Source organism: Sinocyclocheilus rhinocerous, unplaced genomic scaffold, assembly GCF_001515625.1.
Source record: "Sinocyclocheilus rhinocerous isolate Xijiao unplaced genomic scaffold, SAMN03320098_v1.1 scaffold920, whole genome shotgun sequence".
NCBI classification, from domain to species: Eukaryota; Metazoa; Chordata; class Actinopteri; order Cypriniformes; family Cyprinidae; genus Sinocyclocheilus; species Sinocyclocheilus rhinocerous.
Window position 1 is genome coordinate 287,737 of NW_015636975.1, and position 21,294 is coordinate 309,030.

General features: G+C 36.9%; 2 protein-coding genes across 3 annotated transcripts in view; one reads left to right on the forward strand and one right to left on the reverse strand.

Annotated features, from left to right (window-relative positions):
* gas6 (growth arrest-specific 6) overlaps positions 1–1,935 on the forward strand; it is a 20,260-nt gene extending 18,325 nt beyond the window's left edge. For both annotated transcript variants that reach the window (XM_016563084.1, XM_016563083.1), the window contains exon 16: positions 1,081–1,935. In XM_016563084.1, the coding sequence (XP_016418570.1) occupies positions 1,081–1,232 (152 nt within the window). In that variant the 3' untranslated portion in view covers positions 1,233–1,935. The remainder of the gene's footprint in view (positions 1–1,080) is intronic.
* Positions 1,936–3,661: 1,726 nt separating this feature from the next.
* On the reverse strand, positions 3,662–21,294 carry tmem255b (transmembrane protein 255B). The gene is made up of 9 exons (XM_016563091.1): positions 21,218–21,294; positions 19,427–19,569; positions 19,084–19,146; positions 10,369–10,458; positions 10,193–10,270; positions 8,765–8,850; positions 8,514–8,673; positions 7,667–7,816; positions 3,662–4,303 (listed from the first exon to the last, which is right to left on the reverse strand). The coding sequence occupies exons 1-9, from the start codon at positions 21,252–21,254 to the stop codon at positions 4,079–4,081; spliced, it is 1,032 nt and encodes a 343-aa protein (XP_016418577.1). The 5' UTR covers positions 21,255–21,294; the 3' UTR covers positions 3,662–4,078.

Genomic DNA, 21,294 nt, shown 5'->3' on the forward strand with positions numbered 1-21,294 from the left:
ATTAGTCTCATTTCAGTCTTACATTAGTCTCTCTTCAGTCTCACATTAGTCTCACTTTTAGTCTCATATTAGTCTCATTTCAGTCTTACATTAGTCTCACTTCAGTCTCACATTAGTCTCTTATTCTCATATTAGTCTCATTTAAGTCTTACATTAGTCTCACTTCAGTTTACATCAGTCTCTAGTAAGTTCTTTGTTAGTTTTAGTTTTGTTTGTTAGATCTTTACTATTACTATTTATTTACTATTAGTTTGTCTTGTTGTTTTAGTTTCCTATGATAATCTTGCATGAGAAACGCCAATAAAATTAGAAAAGTGTACAGTGTAACCGCAAGCTAATATGCTAATTTTGCTGTTTAAAACATTTTCTGACAAATCTGGCAATTTTAATAAGCCATGTTTTTTTATGATCTGAAACATGCTGTGACATATAATGCAATTAACATCAAGCGCACACAAAACATTTGTGTTGGTGTTGATTGAGAGAGGCACATGAGCTTAAGATGATTTGCATAACATATTTCCCACATGCCAGAAGTTTCAGTATTGCTTTGAAAAAATCGTTTAGGCTTGCCATTCATTATAAATGTTGTTTATAAGGAATGTCTCTATAATTTATGTTTACAGTTAAATACAGTTAAATTTAAAGGATTTGTTGTGGAGTGAGAGGAACTAAAATACATGTTTGTAATGTTTGAAATCATTTTTTTATTTTCCGGTATTTTACATTATTTCTGAATGTAGTAATAAAATATGACAATGTTTTGTTTTGTTTTTCAATGCAAATTTTGACCCAGTGCAACGTATATTCAGCTCAGCTGTGGCTTATTTTCCTCGAAAGAACTGTAAAATTATCTGCAAATTATCTTAAGACGTGACTGATAGGATTTGAACCTCAAATCACTCTTACTTCACTGTGCAGTTTCTTATAATGTGACCAGCTAACTGGCCAGTGCTTTAGTGTTTTATTTGCTGACCACAGCTGATTTGTTCAACCTCTGGTGAATGTGAATTATGGCTCAGAGTGAATCTACAGATGGTTTGTATGTCGATCTGTTCCTGATGATGTTTGTTTGTGCAGATGTTTCTGTAGTGTCCACTCCAGTGTCAGCCTTCTACACGGGCTGCATGGACGTGCGGGTCAACGGTCGGCTGCTGGACGTGGACGAGGCCCAACACAAACACAACGACATCCGCTCTCACTCCTGCCCTCTGGTAGATGCACAGCAATAACAGCAGCTGAAACTCCAGCGAAGTGCTTTCCACTGCAGGAGGAGCTTTAATCTGGATCCAGTCAATGGATCCACAAAGGCCTTAATAAAGCCAGATCCCTCGCCACACTCACATCATGCACATATAGCACAGACCCGCGTATCAATGTATTACTCACATTAGACCAATCAGACACAAGCTACTGAGAGTGTGCTGTAAAATACTGTAACTGTACATATGCCACTGTAAAATGCTTTAGAGGAGGAGGAATAAAAACACCCAGCTACCATTAAAGGCCTTCAGGCCTCAATGTAGGTGCTCAACTTCATCATCGTCATCATCGAGTAGTTTGAGTTGGAGTTTTTCTAGTCCCTTGTTTGAGTTTGTCTTTTTTAAACTTGTTTTTATTGTTGAAGTTGTTTTGTATTTCGTTCATGTTTGCTCTGTGTGTGAGACTGAAATGCTTGATGAAAACTAATAAAGGCGGATGGTGTTGTTATGATGATGAATTCTGTCCTTGAAGTCCACAGATGTTCAGCGGCTCACAGAAGCAAAACCAACCTGATGAGTATTACTTCACACTGATATTTTGAGCTGCAAAGGCCAGAAGCGCACGACGCTAGTGCAAAACCACTTAAATCACAAAAACATTAAGGCAAGACACTACAAGCAAAACCAGTTGTTGTCTAGTTTGCATCCATAACACACCTTCTTTCAGACCATACAAAGTGTTTATTGTACTATATCTATTAGTGTCTGTAGATTTCAACTCCATTCCATATCTATATCTCTTACACCAAACTTCAGTTTTATTCCAATCTATATTCTAAAGTCTTTTTATTGAGGCGTTTATATATCATTCACACTCATTTTGATTTATAAAAACATGGTGAAAATGTATTTGTTTTCTGTCTGTTGACAGTATTTTCTGATTTATGGAGCAATAAAAAGAGAAAACCAAAATCCCCTCTGGAAAAAACCTTTAATATGTCAACCAAATCAAAGAGTTTTGATCCTGGCTTTATCCAATGTTTATGTAATGTATGCAAATTAATGTACATTTAATTAGATGATGCCTCATTTGAATATTTAAAAAGAACATTTCAGAAAAAAATGTTCCTGAACACTTTACAAACACCAGTTTTTTCTCATTTATAGTTTTGCAGTTTAAAGGAAACATTCTATTTTGGGAAAATAATTTTGTCTAAGGTTTTATTGAAGGTAACATTACAGAATGAGAACCTAAAAATAATGAAATAGCAAATTAATTTTGTTAGGTAAAAAGTGGTGGTCTTGTGCAGTAAACACTTGGACAATGTAAATACTGAAATCTAGGGGACAATTGTTCATTGAACTTTCACATTGTGTTTTCAAGTTTATGCATTTCAGAAGTGCATGACAAAGCAAACTCCAGTGCCATTAAATAATGGACTTATTCTGAAGAGTTCAAACGAATAGTTCATGATTAAGCTGCTATGCTTTTAAGGCTTTTTTAAAAAAGCATTTAATTTATTATAGTTACTTACAGAAATGTTCAAAAGATGAAAGGGTTAAGTATTTTTCTTGATTATAAAACAAGCTTTGATATACTATATTATTGCCTTGTCTAATACAATATATTTCAAACTTTAAACTGGTACGTTTTAACCATATATTCATCTATTTACTCTTAAGCAGCAAGCACTTCATTTTTCAATGTAAAATGTGAGAGTTACAAATGACTAACAGGAGAATTTGCATGGTATATTATGAAAGTAAAATCTGGCAATAGTCGTGTACATGTAGTTAGTGTTATGCTGCCATATGTTTAGTATTTGAAAATACCCAAATACATTCATTAATAATCATTCTTATGAAAATTTAAGACAAGTTGACGGTTATCAACTTATAAATTTATGATTTTTAATAACATTCATCAAGAATTTGAATTCTAAAGTTTTGCTTTAAGATATGTCACTCTTAAAAATAAATGTGCCAAAAGATGGTTTTCACAGTGATGCAAAAAAAATAAAAAATCCTAACTTAAATATTCTTTTGTTTTTCAAGACGAATGTAGCAGTTAGGAAGTTTTTTATTAATAAAGTTTTGTGAATCTAACCACTGGATCATGTGCGTTGTTGTATTACATAAGAACTGAATTTGTAGTTAGGTAGTACAGCTTCTGTTATTAAACCATATGTGACCCTGGAGCACAAAACCAGTAGCTGGGGGATATTTGTAGCAATAGCCAAAAATACATTGTATGGGTCAAAATTATTGATTTTACTTTTATGGCAAAAATCATTAGGATATTAAGTAAAGATCATGTTCCATGAAGATATTTTGTAAATGTCCTACTGTAAATATATTAAAACTTAATTTTTGATTAGTATTATGCATTGAAGCTTATTTATCAGCTTTTAGATGATGTATAAATCTCAATTTCAAAAAATGGACCCTTATGACTGGTTTTGTGGTCCAGGGTCACATATGTGTTATTCAGGAATCTAATATAAACATGCCAACACTTTCTCAGCAGGATTCTCCACAGATTGATCCTTCATCGTGACAATAGCTGATCTGACAGTAAAGCATGTAATCCATGCGCATGAAATGGAGCTCGAGTTTTTGTAATCGTTGTAATCGAGTGTTTCAGCCTGATATGATTCAATAAATCAAACTATGAAGATCCCACTGAAGGAAGCGGATGTTAAAAGCTAAAATTCAGAGGTTTTGGAAACTACCAGAGAACAACATTGATCACATTTGCTACGAGAATAATTCACAATTACAGAGACTCTTTCTGGGGTCATTAGCAGCAGCGCCAGCAGCAGAGGTCACGGGGGTCAGGCGCCCATCAGAGGTCAGTGTTCTTGATTCAAATGTTTTCAGCAGGCGTAGGGTGGAGGCTTCTCGAAGGGCCCTAATGAGTGAGCATAGAGTGAGGGAGCGTTTGGAGTCAGCATGTAGCCACTGCTGTCCTGAGACGTGGATTGAGTCGAAACGGCTGAGTTCGTCCCGCTCTGAGCAGCCGCTTGAGTCTCGTCAGGCGTGGAGGTCGAGACCTCAAGAATGGACTGACCTGTGGCTGGAGCTGGATAACCATTCAGATGCTGCAGGACGAGGACAAAGAAAAAAAAGCATTATGTGTAGACTTTCTAGCAGCTGTTTGTTTAAACTACTTCGAGGTGGACATTATGAAATCTTTACTATGACAAAAGTAACTTTGAACCACAGTCTGACTTTTCCAGGTTTTAAGTGCTATAATCAGGTCCCCGGTGCATCTACCAAAAAAAAATCTACCAATATTTAAATCTCTTCATAGAACAAAACCAACCTATATTTTAATCTCTTAATAGAACAAAACTGACTGACATTCAAATTAATTAATTAATTTAAAGCCAAAATGATATTTAAATCTCTTATTAGAACAAAATTGACTGATATTACTGGAACAAAACCGACCAATATTTAAATCTCTTAATAGAACAAAGCGATTAGTCAGTAGAGATTTGTGTGCTTTAGGCTTTTGGTGTGCTAATTGTAAAGGCGTGCACAGCGACCGGTATTTAAACTGCTTGGCCACTCTCCAAACTCACGAGAAGCGATTAGTCCGTAGAGACAGTGGTAGCACTTAAGTGTTTGCTTAATAGCTTGTTTCTGTTTCTGTTATTTAGATTAATATTTGCTGCTAGGAAGGATTAATTAATTTAATGTTTATTTCCATTTTTCTACTTTCATTGCAATTTGTATTTTTACTGGACTTATTTGTAAATTAGAATATTAGCCGTTGGCTAAGAAGAAACTTTTTTTTATTTGTATTGCTCCTTACTGCACTTAAGTGGCAAACTGTCCCACAGTAGTTTCAATTTGAGCCATTCGCATGCTATAGGCTTTTGGTGTGCTAACTGTAAAAGGCGCCCACAGCTGTTTTCACTCAAGTCGATAAGCTGTGTATTTATTTGTTATCTGTGTGCCGGCACAGAAGCATTCAACCCTTGTGTTCAGCCTCCTCGTGTGAAGACTGACTGGTAAAGATCTGCGACTCTACCTGCGCGACTCCACTGAGCAAGTGGAGTAACTTTTCTTTATTTTCTTGACTGAGACCTGGATTCATCCAGAAGACACAGCAGCCCAACTTCTCTTTCTCTCACACTCACCGTCCGTCAGGTTGGAAGGGGTGGGGGTACTGGTCTCATCATTTCTAACAACTGGAAATACTCAACCCACTCCTCTCTATGCAATAACAATTCCTTTGAATTTCATGATATTACACTAACAACTTCTGTAAAACCCCATATTGTAGTCATTTATCGCACTCCAGGTCCATTGGGCACCTTGATAGAGAAACTGGATGTGCTGCTGTCCTCATTCCCTGAGGATGCAACCCACTTGTAGTCTTTGGTGACTTAAACATTAATCTGGAGAAGGCTTGCGCTACAGACTCCCACTCCCTCTTAGCCTCATTCAGTCTCAAATGGCTTACCACCACAGATACTCACAAATAAGGCAACCAGCTTGACCTAATTTACACATGTAGCTGTTTCAAAGATAACGTTTTGGTAAAACATTTTCTGCACATTTCTTTATTACATTTAATCTACATCTTACTACATGTGATGAATCAGCCCCTCTGCCAGTTGCATTTAGGCGAAAACTGCACTCCCTTTCACCCTCCCATCTTTACTCTGTTGTGACATCATCTCTTCCCTCACCCACCCATTTCTCATCTCTGGAAGTGAACACTGAAAAGGCCACTTTATGCTCCACTTTAACTTCTTGTCTAGACAATTCTGTCCTCTCTCCTCCAGGCCTGCGCGCACTACCCCCTCTAACCCCTGGCTATCTGATGTTGTTCGTGAACAACGGACCAAACTCAGGGCAGCAGAGAGAAAATGGCACAAATCAAAAGATCCATCTGACCTGAGTATGTATCAGCCTCTGCTGTTATCGTTTTCTGCAGAAGTCCATACTGTTCATAGTTCATGTTTCCACAACAAGATCAACAGTGCTTCAGAAACCTTATCAAAACATTCACCTCGCTCCTTTGTCCCCCTCCACCACCCCCTGCCACCTCTTTAACAGTGGAAGATTTAGCTAATTTCTTCACAGAAAAAAATCTAAACCATCAGCATTCAGTTCAGCTCCAAACACACAGGAACTCAAACCAACCACGTCCACTGCTAAAAATCTCCCCTACACTTTTACCAGCACTCACACACATCATTAACATCAATCTCTTCTCACAGGCATTTTCAGGACCGCATTCAAGCAGACTCGGGTAACACCACTGGCTAAAAAACCCCCACTAAACACCTCACATGTTAATGGTTACAGACCTGTCTCTCTCCTTCCATTTATAACAAAAACACTTTTTTGAGTTGTTTTTAACCAGTTATCATCTTTTCTTTCACAGAATAACCAACGGTACGTTAACCAATCAGCTTCTTGTCTTCCCTGCCACTTCGACTCTACAGCACGATTTCACCATCCAGCTAGGTTCATCCACAATTACCCCATGAAGCTCGGTCAGAAATCTTGACATACTCTTTAAATGAGCAGCTGACCTTCAAAGACCACATTGCAAAAACCGCTCGATCATGCAGGTTTGCACTGCACAACATCAGGAAGATCAGGCCCTTCCTAATGGTGCATGATGCACAACTTGTCCAGGCGCTTGTCATTTCTAGGCTGGACTTCCATCATGTGCAATCTTCAAATGATTCAGAATGCAGCAGCACAACTGGTCTTCAACAAACCCAAAAGGACCCACATCACACCTCTTTTTATCACCCTAAACTGGCTTCTGGTTGCGGCTTGCATCAAGTTCAAGGCATTGATGCTTGCGTATAGAACAGCCACTGGCTCAGCACCCGCCTACTTCCACTCACTCTTACGAGTCTACATCCCCTCCAGAAGCCTGAGATCTGTAAGTGAGAGATGCCTCGTGGTACCATGACAAAGAGGCACAAAATCACTTTCCAGAACATTTTCATTCACAGTTCCTTACTAGTGGAATGATCTTACCACCCCCATTTGGAATGTAGAATCCCTGGCAATATTCAAGAGACAGCTGAAAACTCACCTCTTCCATCAACATTTAACCACATCCTAAAAAAAACAAAACTATGCTTTCACTTCTTCTTAATCCTTCCCTGTTCTAGCTTATACTATTCTAAATAATGTCTGAAACTTTGTATTACGAGCACTTCCTGTGTTTATTTGCCTCATTTTTGATGAATCGCTTGTTGTTTTACACATTTGTAAGTTGCTTTGGATAAAAGCGTTTGCTAAATGAATAAATGGATATTTAAATGTAAAACGGACTGACATTTAATTCTCTCACTAGAACAAAACCAAACAAAATCACGTAGTAGAACAATATTTTCTGTAATAATTCAGTCATGTTGGTGTCCTGATCATCTGACTGTCATGAGTACCGTACTGAGAGAGGTTAGCTGGTTAGTGGTCCTCACCTGCGTGGGTAGCGGGTAGTTTGGGTAGGCAGGTAGAGATTGTCCGGAGGGGCAGAAACCGGTGTAGGTGATCAGATGTTGGGTGGGGTTGTACAGGATGTGAGGGGGTGGAGCCGGACTGGGTGTCATGTGACTGTGAACCGTGGGAGCCTACACACACACACACACACACACACACATACATGAACTACAGACTCATTAAAATACATGAATGTGGAAGCTTTGATACTGACAGTAGAATCACTGTTATGTGAGAGCTGATATTTGAAATTATAAATTTAAATAGCTGTCGGGATTTTTTATACATTTTTTTAATAAAAAAATTAATCAGTTAAATAAGCCATCAAAACATTATGCTGTCCAATAAAAAAATGATGAATGAATGTTTAGTACTTTTGTAACCTGAAAGAAAAAAAGTAAATACTGTTTAAATTAAAACTAAACTAATAATAAAATAATAATGAATAAATTATAAATTATTTAATAATAAACAAAATAAGATTTTATCACCTGATTTCAATATCAGACTGATCAGAATCAAATAAAATGGATTTTGGTGATTGCAGTGTCACTACCGAGAGACTGTGCTTCTCTAAAACTAAACCCTAAATGAGTTTGTAACCAAAATTGAATGCAGCTGAAATATGTAAAACAAACTTGCCAACAACTAAAACTGCAATGCAATGTTGAGGTTAAAAATGACTTTTAAGTAAAAAAACAAAAAACAAACAAACGAGCGAGTCTGATGGCTTCAGCATCTTCAATTACTCCAACTGTCATGTAGTTCAATCTAAAAACAATGAGCAAACGCTCTAGTTTCATTTGTGTCTGATGAATCCAGACTCACCAAGTCTTTGAAGGCTCCCAGTATGGCGGCGGTGATGATGCCGAGAAACACACCGAGCACATTGAGCGCCACACAGGCCCACAGCAGACGATACAGGTTCACCACATCCCAGCAGCTTCTCACGCCCGTAAACTCATAGTACTGCACATGATAGTCCACCCTAACACACACACAGACAGAGTCATGCAGCAAAACGCTGAATAACACATAGTTCAGCTGTAAATGCTCATTGATTGCTGCGTGTGCTTCACCTGTCACAGTGGAATAAGTCACAGCAGTAGCAGGTGTTGCTCTTCACCTTGAGTTTACACTGACTACCGTAGGAATTACAGTGAACCTGACCGCAGTAAATAAACACAGTCAAATACAGTTAAATGAACTACAAATATAGCACATGAACTAATCTAGTTTATGCTTAAAACTTGACATTATGAACTATGAATATTGTGACTTTTATGACAGGCCGACTGAGATGTTCCTGATGTGGGAGTTGCTTTCACTCTTAAAAATAAAGCTTCCAAAAGAGGATTTTCAGTGTCATGCGATAGAAGAAAAAAAAACAGGTTTGATTCCTCAGAGGCCCTTTCAGTGAACACTTCTTAACCCTCATGTTGTGTTCCGGTCATTTTAATCCAGAGAGGATTTTCTTTTTTTAGAATCAAGTAAATTTGATCTCATTGGACTAAAACTTACTGACTTTGCTCACACAGGATATAACTTACCAAAATTTCGATATTTTGTCTGATCTGAGCTGATTCACCTCAGTTTTTAACTGAATATTGCCAAAATTATTCACAAATAATGTTTTTTTTTCACTCAAAAAGTGGAATATTGCCAAAATTATCCACAAATAACACTTTTTTACTCAAAAACTGAGGTGCATGAGCTCAGATCACTGTCTATGCTTACAATGGACACTTTCAATCTGTTTCAATCGGAATGAAATCATTCTGATTTATGAATCCGAGTGTAGCGTTTACATAAACGCTAAATAAAATGATTGGCTGCACATTTTTGTGTCACAAGCTTCAATATCAAATTTGATCTTTTGACATGCACACACTGCACAAATTTACAGAGATTCCCCGTTTACACATACTACTCACGTTCCATTGCTTCTTTTTTGTTTTGTTTTAAAGAGCAGACTTAATAATTAAATATTACGGGTTCTAATTAGGAGATGATGAGCATGTAAAGCTTTGTTACGTGCTGCTTTTATTTATCAAGCGGTAAAATCGCCCATTCCCGTGGCCAAAACAAGCCATCTGTGGATTACATTTTAATATTGTAAAGAACAATATAAAGAACCTTTAGTCCAATTGAAAAATGTATTGGAATTTAAATGTTCTTCATGGAATCATCAATGTCAATAAAGAATCTTTATTTTTATGAGTGTTGGATAAAAGTGTCTGCAAAATGAATAAATGGAAATTAAAAAATAATTATATGCAGCAAATATACTGAATTTTACAAATATGTTGAATTTGACAGCTTTATGTTTCTGAGAGTGTTTCTGATGGTCAGATCAAACTGAAGTCATGTTCATTCTGACCAGCAGAGGGAAGCAGAGCACATGATCATTCAGTGAGTCCACCTGATCGTTAATCTACTAATCCTAACCCAACCCATAATCATCAGTATGTGGATTTATATTCCTTCAGGACTTCAGATGAACTCACCTCAGTGTAGTAGTTGTCATAACCGTAAGAAATGCTTGAGTAAAACTCACAGCGGCCCTCCATCAGAGGCCTTCTGTCCTACACACAAACACACAAAGAGAGACAGTGTGAAAGACAGTAACTCATCTCAGGATTGATAGTTTCATGAGCAGCATGTAAGCACTCAAGATACTCACAATGAACTCAGCGGCGATGATTCCGTCGATGATGGCGCAGAGGAAACACGACACGACACCCAGACTGATGAAGATGATGGACGCCACCAACTAACCGACACAAATACACTGTGTTAATCACCACTGTATGAAGGACACACGCGTGAGGATGCTGATTCAGCATCATTATATTACTAGATGAATCATATCTCGACCCCAAAATCAAACAAAAAATATGAGGAAAAAAAAACATTTTCATACTTTATCAATAAAACTTATTTTAGTATAATTGTACAAACATCCACCTTCAGCTCGTGCTTCACGTGTCTTTTTCACATGCCACAACCATCACCCTGTAGCCCAAGACTGGTTGCTCACTGAAGCTAAGCAGGGTTGAGCCTGGTCAGTACCTGGATGGGAGACCTCCTGGGAAAACTAGGTTGCTGCTGGAAGGTGTTAGTGAGGCCAGCAGGGGGTGCTCACCCTGTTGTCTGTGTGGGTCCTAATGCCCCAGCCCAGTATATTGACGGGGACACTATACTGTAAAAATTACCGCCCTTTGGATGAGACTTTAAACCGAGGTCCTGACTCTCTGTGGTCATTAAAAACCCCATAGCACTTCTCATAAAGAGTAGGGGTGTAACCCCGGTGTCCTGGCCAAATTCCCTCCACTGGCCCTTGTCAATCATGGTCTCCTAATAATCAGCAAGGCAAGTTTATTTATATAGCACATTTCGTACACAATGGTAATTCAAAGTGCTTTAGATAAAAGAAAGTAAAATAATCACAAAAATAAAACAAGGAATTTAAAAACTTTGAAAATGATTTAAAAATTGATTTAAAATGAATTTAAAGGGGTCTTATGATGTTGCTAAAAAGAACATTATTTTGTGTATTTGGTGTATTGAAATGTGTTTATGCGGTTTAAGGTTAAAAAAACACATTTTCATAAATAAACATAAAACCATGTCTGCATTTGTGATCGGAGAAATGACAAACAACAAGCCCTACTCTACACTGCCCAAAAAACTCGCTTTAAACATAAAAAATATAAAATATAAAAACTCTTTAAATATAAAAAACTTACTTACAGGTGCCCTGTAACAGACAATGCAATAGTGGTATAAACACGTTTACTCACACTTATGTGTTGTTGTGACATTACTGTTGGATCTAATATAATCAGACTCAGCACTGCAACATCTTTTACTTTCAGTCTCTCTGAAAAGCCTGCGTCGAACTGTCTTGTTTAAAAAAAATGCAGTAAAGTAAAAGCAAACAAACAGTGCTTCACTGACGCGATCTGGAGCTCTTTCCTAATGTTAATTTCCTCTCCTCCTACTACATGCGTGATCAGTAGGCGGGGCTGAAGAGGCAATAATGTAGAAGTAGACAATGATTTTCTTCTGCAGAGGCGGTCTTTCGTTGCACAATGATGTCATAATATGACATTCCAAAATGAGTCGTTTTGGCAGCTTGGTTTCAATGAAAGCTGTTTTTGAACTAACAAGAAAGTTTTGAGTTCTGAAACTTACAGGATGTTTTTATAGTACACTGACCCATGTTAAAAGATCAAGAGAAATTTAATTTCTCAGTCACCCCTTTAAGTTGAAGCACTAAAATTAACTGTAAATAAATAAAAACTAAAATAATTAATCAAAACTTTTTAAATTAATATTTAAAAGATATTAATATTTAAAACAAAACCTAAGAAACATGACAAACACATAAACTTACTCAAAATGTAACTAAAATTAAATTGAAAACAGAAAATATAAAACCAAAGCTAATTCAAAATATTAATAAAAAAATAATATAACTATAATAAAGTAACTCTACCAATGATCAATCTCATCAAACACATCTCTGCTTCAACATCTCACATTTTTATTTTTATGCATTTTATCATTTTATTTAAAAAGTCTACTGCTAGAGCTTCAATTAATTTTCAGTTTATATAAATATAAAAATACTGGCATAGTCAACAAATAAGGGATGCTTTAAAGAACAATTCTTAGGCTGCATTCGAATATGCATACTTTCGTAAAAAACAGTTTTCGAAAAAAGGGTTGTGTTGAGTAGTAAAGTAAAAAAGTAAAGTAAAGTGAAAAGTGAAAAAGTGTGAATGACGTGATGGCCAAGTATGGTGTCCCATACTCGGAATTTGTGCTCTGCATTTAACCCATCCAAGTGCACACACACAGCAGTGAACACGCATACACCCCCAGAGCAGTAGGCAGCTATTTGCTGCGGCGCCAGCGGAGCAATTGGAGGTTCGGTGCCTTGCTCAAGAAAGCGCTGTTCATTCACTCCCCACACCTACAATTCCTGGCGGTACTGAGATTCAAACCTGCGACCTTTGGGTTACAAGTCTGACTCTCTAAACATTAGGCAGGGCTGTACGTTAACTTTTTTTCACATAGCACTGGTGCTACAGAGGTTGATGTACAGCCGTTAGGTCACAACTGCCCAAGCATGTCCGAATTCATGTTATTTTTTGTGATCAATCGGAGCACCCACTGTTTATTTTCATGTTTATTGCTGTCAATCTGCTTTGAAACTATTTGTATTGTTATAAAGCGCTATAGCAATAAATGCGACTTAACAGTCATGAGCAAATGAGCTGATATTCTGATGAAAAACATTTCAAAAACAGCTAACTTCATTACACATAAAATAAAGTTCAATCTATCAGCTAAAATGTTTAAAGTTCAGTGTCAGTACTAAAGCTCTAGTAACAGTGTGTCGATCATCTGCTGCAGAAACAAGATTGTCCATCCTGATGAACCCAGTAGGGATGGGCGTATCGATACAAAGTATCGATATATCGATAACTCCGCACTCCAGCTTATGCCAGTTCTACTGCCTAACTACATCCACGAACCATTGAGTTAATTAACAATTAAAACCGACACACATGAGCTCTGCTTCAGCTCAATGAAGCCCATGAACTGGTTTGTGCTGTGATGAATCCAGTACAGGTTATATAATTGTTTGCAAACGTTCAAGTGTCACAGGAAAATGATGACATAAACAAAAGAGTGTTTGAGATGAAGGTGAAGAGGAGAAACATGACAGATCTCACTGATTCAAGCACACATGCACACTGATGCAGCTGTGCTGAATCATGAAGAACTGAATGATTCTGATTCAATAACAAATCCATTCTTTTATGGAAGCACATCCTGCTGCCTAAATAACTCAATAACTCCTAATGGCATACTAATCACTAATAATATTTTTGTTAACATTTTAAATGTCTTTATTTTATCAAAGTAGAACAGTTTTGATTAAACGTCTTTAAAATGAATAGCTTAAACATTTCCAGTCAACAAGAGCATTTGGCTGAAACTAAAATGCAGAAACGACTAGAACGAATTGATTGAATTTTGAACAACGTTTCTCTCTCATCGAATTTCAGCTCACTTATATTCAATTTATTTATATTTTAAAGCTCATTAAAAAACACCATGTTGATCCAAAGTGATCCATAAAATAAAGCAAAAAGCATCAATCCAACAATAAGACTCAAACAGAGGAACATTCAAGAACCTCATACAGAACCAAACATCATGACAATCATTCAGTGCCTGGATTTTTCAAAATAAAGAACCAGTTCAGAATAAAAACTGGTTCTCAACCTGAAAGTGTCTCACTTTATCCTCCAGTTTTATGGTGGCTTTAACAAAGCGTTACATAATAGATGATGTTTGTGGAGATCTTGTTCTCTGAAGGCTGAAGGGGATGATACTATAACTTCTGAATCATCATTATCTTGACGTCTCATTCCATTACAGTCATAATTCTGCAGCATTTGACCTCGAAACTCTCTGGCAACAATGTTCTGGTCACTTCCTGTAATCTCTGAGGGGTCAGAGGTCTTGGGACTGAGTCTGCAGTGACGCCCAGGAAATGGAAGCTGAAGCTGCATTGTGATACGGGCTGTTGCACAATGTGTTCATCTGAGCACTTGGTTTTACTTTACTGTCACTGTGTGTGTGTCAGTTGTACGTATAGAAACGCCCTGTGATGGAGTGTGTGCATGTTTTGTGAATGACTGTGTGTGTATTGTTCATTAAATTTTAAAGGCTGTGCTGGGATCAGAGCCCAGGACACAACAGAAGACTAAATCACACACACACACACCAACAGCACGTTGCCATGGTTACAGACCCACAACTTTCCTTTGCCACGGATGCCACATGCCAGTGTGTGTGTGTTGAGAGTAAAACATTTTAAACAGTATTTTGCTGGTTGGCTGCTCACACTATACTATTATCATAGCAACACAATTACAGCTTGAAAAAAAAAAAACAGTTTAATGGCTGGTAAAAATATTTCATTCACAGACCATTAACAGGTGTGTCAAAAAGTTAATTTTGGACCTTGTTTGTGACAGAAGAGATGCTAAATCAGGTTACAGCATCATTAATACACAATACGGCCATCAGAACATGTTGATACTGGGCGCTGCTGTTCATCCACTGATGAAGAACACCACAGCAACCATACTGAACATCCTAAAAACCACAGCTACAATAAAAATTCAGATAAAATAGCTGGAAGCGAATGACATATGAGTATTGCATATTGAAGTTACAAATGGTCGCACTCACTCTTACTCTAAAAATAAGGTGGATAGCACTTTATGCAACACAGAATGTTTCAAAGCTGCTTCACAGTAATAAACAAGAAAATAACAGTATTAACCCTTTATGCCCTAAGTGCCCCCCCAAAAAACATTCATAATCATATTACTCAGCAACCACTAAATGGAATAACAAATTAGACATCATTTTAAAGCTTAGAATCTCAGTTTTTAAATGAATGTAATCATTTTGGTCAGCTCTTAACGACTGCGGAGCAGTCCCTCTAACCCTGACCGTACCGCCGGCGGGACGCCCCCTAGCTGTGCAAAAATTAATAATCATATTTTCAAAACTACAGCCTTGATCAATGCAATATAGGTGTCATTTGAGTCTGAACTTTATAATGCATGTAGCCAAATGGAAAAATTATTTGCTGATAAACTGGAGGGAAAAAATAATCATTTTTGAAATATTATTTTTGTACTATATACTGTAATATGTCAAAAACATCATAAAGATGTGGCGATTTCGCTCATAACTTCATAAAACATGCATATATCATAGGAAACGACACGTCACTATTTGCAGAAAATTCTCCCGATTACAAAGTGCCCAAACTCACCATAATCCATCGTTTAGATCTAAAGATATCGCTCATAAAGCTATAACACATAGAAAATAATTAGGTCATGTAGCTTAGCAAAAAAAATCAGAGGTTGCAGTCCTGTGGCGTTTTAGCTCATAACTTCACCAAACATGCATAGATCTTGAAAAACCGAACAGAAAATTCTCCCGATTAAAAAGAGCCCAAATTTACCATAATCCGTTGATCAGATCGAAAGATTTCGTTCATAGAGCTGTAACACATGAAAGCAGACAGGCGCACTGAGGCACTGCAAAGAAAAACAGCTCTATGCTTCACGTTGCTTTTTCATTCATAACTTCACGAAACATACATAGATCTTGAAAAACACGTCATGGTTTTCAGAAAATTCTCCCGATTAAAATGAGCCCAGAGTTACCATAATCCATCGATGAGATCCAAAGATATTGCTCATATTGCTGTAACACATAAAACCCAACGGGCCCGCTTGAGGCGCAGCAGGACAAATAACTGTAGTTTCACTTTGCGCTTTTATTCGTAACTTCATGAAACATGCATTAGATCATGGAAAATTGCACGTCATTATTTTCAGAAAATTCTCCCGATTAAAAGGAGCCCAAACTCACCGTAATTCGTTCATTAGATATATATTACTTACGATGTTATCACACACATGAAATCATTAAATTGAGAAAAACATAGGTTACGTTTTCATTCATAACTTCATGAAACATGCAGAGATAATGGAAAATTGCACGTAATTGTTTTCAGAAAATTCTCTCGATTAAAATGAGCCCAATCATTCAATAATCGGTCATTTAGATCTAAAGATATTCGTCATCGAATTATAACACAAACTCCAAATGCGCACATGCTGCAATATTCTCATGGTTTTTTACGCTTATCATTTCATGAAACATGCTCCGATCGTGGAACATGGCATATTATTATTTACAGCAGATTCTCACGATTGAAATGAGTCCAAAATCATAACAATCCATTGCTTCTTTCAAACCCATGAATTGAAGAAATCAGTTAAAGAGCTCCACTGAATACTTGACAAGCAGAATGTAAAACCTTGTATTTTATATTTTATATAACATTTTTTTATTTTTTATAATTAGGTCTCATTTTAAAGCTTAGAAATTCAGCTTTCGAATGCATCCAACCATTTTGATCAACTCCTAACCACTGCTGCCTAGTTCCTCTAAACCGGAGTGTTCCGCCGACGGGCGCCCCCTAGCGAAGAAAAAAATAAGAAGCATATTTTTCAAAATATCTGCCTTAATCAACACAAAATTGATGACATTTGAAAGCTTGGAGTCTGACCTTTACAATGCATGTGACCACTTTGATTAACTCCTAAGAAGTGCCGAGTTATTTGCGGATAAATAGATTTTTAAAAAATGATAATTTATGAAAAATGTTTTTGTGCCATGTACTCTAATATGTCAGAAACATCGAGTCTCATCGAGTAGAATAAAACAAGTGTAATTTTGGGGGGCTTTGACTAAACTTGAGTGAGGCATTACTTCAAATTCAAAACAAAAATTTCAAACCTGTAAAGGGCTAAGAGAAGGGCTACCTTGGTTCCAAATGCTGTAACTTTTGATTCCTTTATGATATCACCACAAAATAATATTAATATAAATAATTTAATTTACATACAGCACACATGTTGGGGAACATCACCAAAAAAGAAATTTTCTCCTACCATATTTCTTTCATGAGATATTGAACGTCAAATAAGAATGATATGAAAAATTTCCCTTAACCACACAAATTTTTCTTACATTTTATCACCTATTTCTCAGCATGAGAATATTCAAATGCAAAGACCCCCCCCATATAAATATATAGAAAATGTTCTATCAGACGATACCTACCTTTTGACTTTCCTTGCTACGGTCTTGGAGTTATGAGTCATTATTTTTGTGTATGGCACTCAAAAAACAACAGTTTTTCAAATTCCTTCAGAGAGTGAAGAGCTAAACAAAAAGGCCTGTTTTGTTACAAAATACTGTAACTTTTGGATACTTTATGCTATCACCACAAAATTTTAAACAGATACAGCGAACATGCTGGGGTACATCATCAAAAAAGAATTTTCCTCCTACCTTATTTCTGTCCTAAGATATTGAATGTCAAATAAGACAGATATGAAAAATTCCTCTTCTCCTTTTCCTACATTTTTATCAGCTAATTCTCAGCAGGAGCTCTCGTGCCTCCATTGGTAAAAAAAAATTAGCCAATCACCATCGAGTGTTCACTTTCAGCGCTGAGGAGTGTTGCGAAAAGAACCCTTGCAAGGGAGGCTAGCCTGATATTAACCAATCATCAAAGAGACGTAAATTACGTGATATTAGTTTGAACGCCTGCCGCTGCGCTGATAATGTACCAAGTACTTATGATGAGTAGCGATATTGAATATTTGATCGCCAACAGATTTACCAAGCTGTCATTCAAACATTTAGGGAAAACAGCCTAAGCTGGATATAGGCTACAGCAGTCGGCTTAATTAAATGGCGCAACAGGCAGCTCTCTTTTAACACAGACTTTTAAGAAGGGATGGATGTTTGCTTCAAGTGATAGGCCAGGTAAGTGAAATTATATTATCTTGCTGTATGCATGTCGTTTTCTTTACGTTTTCTGACTAAAACCAACCAAAAAGCCATTTTAAAGCGGTTAAGCAAATAATAATAATAATCGGCAGGGATCCCAGACCAATACAATTAGTGTGCCTCCTCTATTTTAAAACCCACGAGCCGCCACTGCTAAACATTAGAAACCAAACTGAACACATTACAGTCACATAGCAACAACCTTGCAACCAAACTGAACACATTGCAGTCACATAGCAATAACCTAACAATCACACTGAACACATTACAGCCACATAGCAATACTTTAGCAACAACACTGAAGATATTACTGTCACCTAGCAAAAACCCTAGCAACCATGCTACACATGAGTCGCATAACACCCTAGCAACCACACTGAACACAAAGCTACACCCTAGCAACTACATGAAACACCATTATAGCCACACAGCAATATAGTCACTTAGCATCATGTTGGTCAGTTTTAAATGGACTAACAGCAAACATCTAGTTTCTATAACCCTGTGGCTGTGCGTTTAATTGAGTTGATCAGGACATGGACTGAAGATGGGATGCAGCTCCTGGAGCCCAGCGATGCTCTGCTTCATCTAATCATCTATGCTAATCTAATTCAGCTAAAGCGCCATCTGATCTGTCAGCCAATCACATTCAGGATTACTGACCACATGTCCAATCACACTCATCGATCTGACAGCGGATGTGCCTTGTGTTCCCTAGTAAAAATGCCATATCTCACGAGTAATATTATCTGAAATATATTTCACAGGAACAGAAATAAACAGCACCTGAAATACACCGGCTGTAATTGTATTGATGAGCCCTTATGTCACTCAGAGAGCCGATACTCCGTTTACTCATGGCTAAAATAGAGCATAAAGCCATTTTCTGATAGATTTAGGCTGGATTTGAGCTGGTACTCACCATCGGCCTGCGATTCTCCACCAGGTTCAGACCAACGATACCCAAGAACGCTCCAAAACTCAGCTGCCATTGAGAAGAGAACAAACCAACATACTTGATTTAACATGTAATAATAACTTCAACTTTCAGCAAGATAATGACAGACTTTAAGGCTCAAATGTGCTGCGACCAGGGGCCCGTTCTTCGTACGTCGCTAACTCAGTTAGCTGGATTTGATTGTTGACGATTTTGCCTGATCTTGGATTGTTTGGTTCTTCAAAGCTCTTCCCGGAGTTGCTGTCATAGCAACAGGTCCGAGTTGATTAAAGTGATGAAATGTGAAGTTGTGTGTGGAGCCACTCACTATAATCCCAGGATAGTATCCAGACACAGCCACATTATCCGTCTGTGTGGCCGACAGCAGCCCGACCACCAGAACAAGAACAGAGAGTCCAAACAGAGACACTGAACACCAGAGAGCCGTCCGCCGCCGCTTCACAAACACATCTGGACAATCACACAACAGATGCATAGAGTCATGCACAAGTATAAGTCTCTTACACTGATTTCTAATTGTTGCAAAAAGCAAACAATATTGTTGGCCAGCTCTAAAACCTGCTCTATGGTGAAACACTAAGGCATTACAGACATAACCGTATGATTGTGAAGAGCACTATACAAATGAAATTGACTTGATAATCGCACAGCTATATATAAAGTTGTACAAGTATATACAGTTATATATTCAATTCCAGCTAACATTCCCATTAAGTTAAGATTTCTGATAAACATAATATAAACAAACAAACTGTTTAAATGTTTTAAAAACGTTTCTTCTTGGTTATGCAAACGTTAAGGGCACATTTCATTTGATCATTTTGCAAACATTATTGGAATGTTACTTCTGAATGTTCTCTGAACGTTCTGAAACGTAACATTTAAAAAAATAAATTCTTGTGTGTGTGCATTTAGAGAACATTATTAAAAACCAGATAACTGTGAATGAACATTGAGAAAACCTTGACAGAACGTTCCTTGTTAGCTTGGACATAGTAACTATGCTTACAACTTGATTGTTTATTTAATTACAAAATCTAAACTATATTACATATATATTACATATGTGACCCTGGACCACAAAACCTTAAGTCTTAAGTGTACATTTTTCAAAATTGAGGTTTATACATCACCTGAAAGCTGAATAAAGAATAAGCTTTCCATTGATGTATGGTTTGTTAGGATAGGACTAGATTTGGCCGAGATACAACTATATGTAAATCTGGAATCTGAGGGTGCAAAAAAATCAAAATATTGAGAAAATCTCCTTTAAAGTTGTCCAAATGAAGTTCTTAGCAATGCATATTACTAATCAAAAATTAAGTTTTGATATATTTTTACGGTAGGAAAATTACAAAATATCTTCATGGAATATGATCTTTACTTAATATCCTATTGATTTTTGGCATAAAAGAAAAATGGATAATTTTGACCCATACAATGTATTTTTGGCTATTGCTACAAATATCCCCCAGCGACTTAAGATTGGTTTTGTGGTCCAGGGTCACATACTATATAAATTATATTATCTAATCTGAAAATGCGACTATAAGCCAGTAATACATAAAGTCATGTCATAAGAAGAGTGGTATTTCTTAAACTAACATACCAAAATGTAAAACTGTTCTGCATTAAATGCAATGATGAGGTTAAAAATCAAATGTTTTTAAAAACGGCAGCAGGTGTGACCTTATTGGAGTCAAAAGTGGCATTTCGTCATTTCTTATATCATCATTCATGCAGGTTTTATAAACAAATTTGGAGACCCAATAGAATATTTGTACTTTACGACCATAGGCTTCTTAAAATGTGTCATACCGCCTGACTTTCCAACTTATACAAATTAAGAAAACTTTTTAATATGCTGTTCTCAAAGATAGTATTGTTTTCTTTAAGTAATTAATGCATAAATGTGGAATTGATAAACTTTATACATTTATAAACTCTCATCACAGACGCTCGTTGTGAACGTACGAATAAAGTCAATCAGTCACAGTCATGATGGTCCGTTATAACAGATGAGCTTATGTTATTAATGATCATTTTATGTTTTCATGTTATTACAGATGAGCGCATAACGTAGATGAGCGGAACTCACCTGCAGGATCCGCGTTCTCCGCGTTTGTCTGCTGCATCGCGTCTGTATGATGTTTCACACACAGAATTTAATCCACA

What these genes read in the sequence shown, in the direction of transcription:
- tmem255b (XM_016563091.1), bottom strand. Translation starts at nt 21,254, where the DNA reads ATGCAGCAGACAAACGCGGAGAACGCGGATCCTGCAG. An exon ending in TCATCGCCGCTGAGTTCATT is followed by an intron (nt 10,271 to 10,368) that starts GTGAGTATCTTG and finishes GTTTGTGTGTAG; the next exon opens with GACAGAAGGCCTCTGATGGA. An exon ending in GACTTATTCCACTGTGACAG is followed by an intron (nt 8,674 to 8,764) that starts GTGAAGCACACG and finishes TGTGTGTGTTAG; the next exon opens with GGTGGACTATCATGTGCAGT.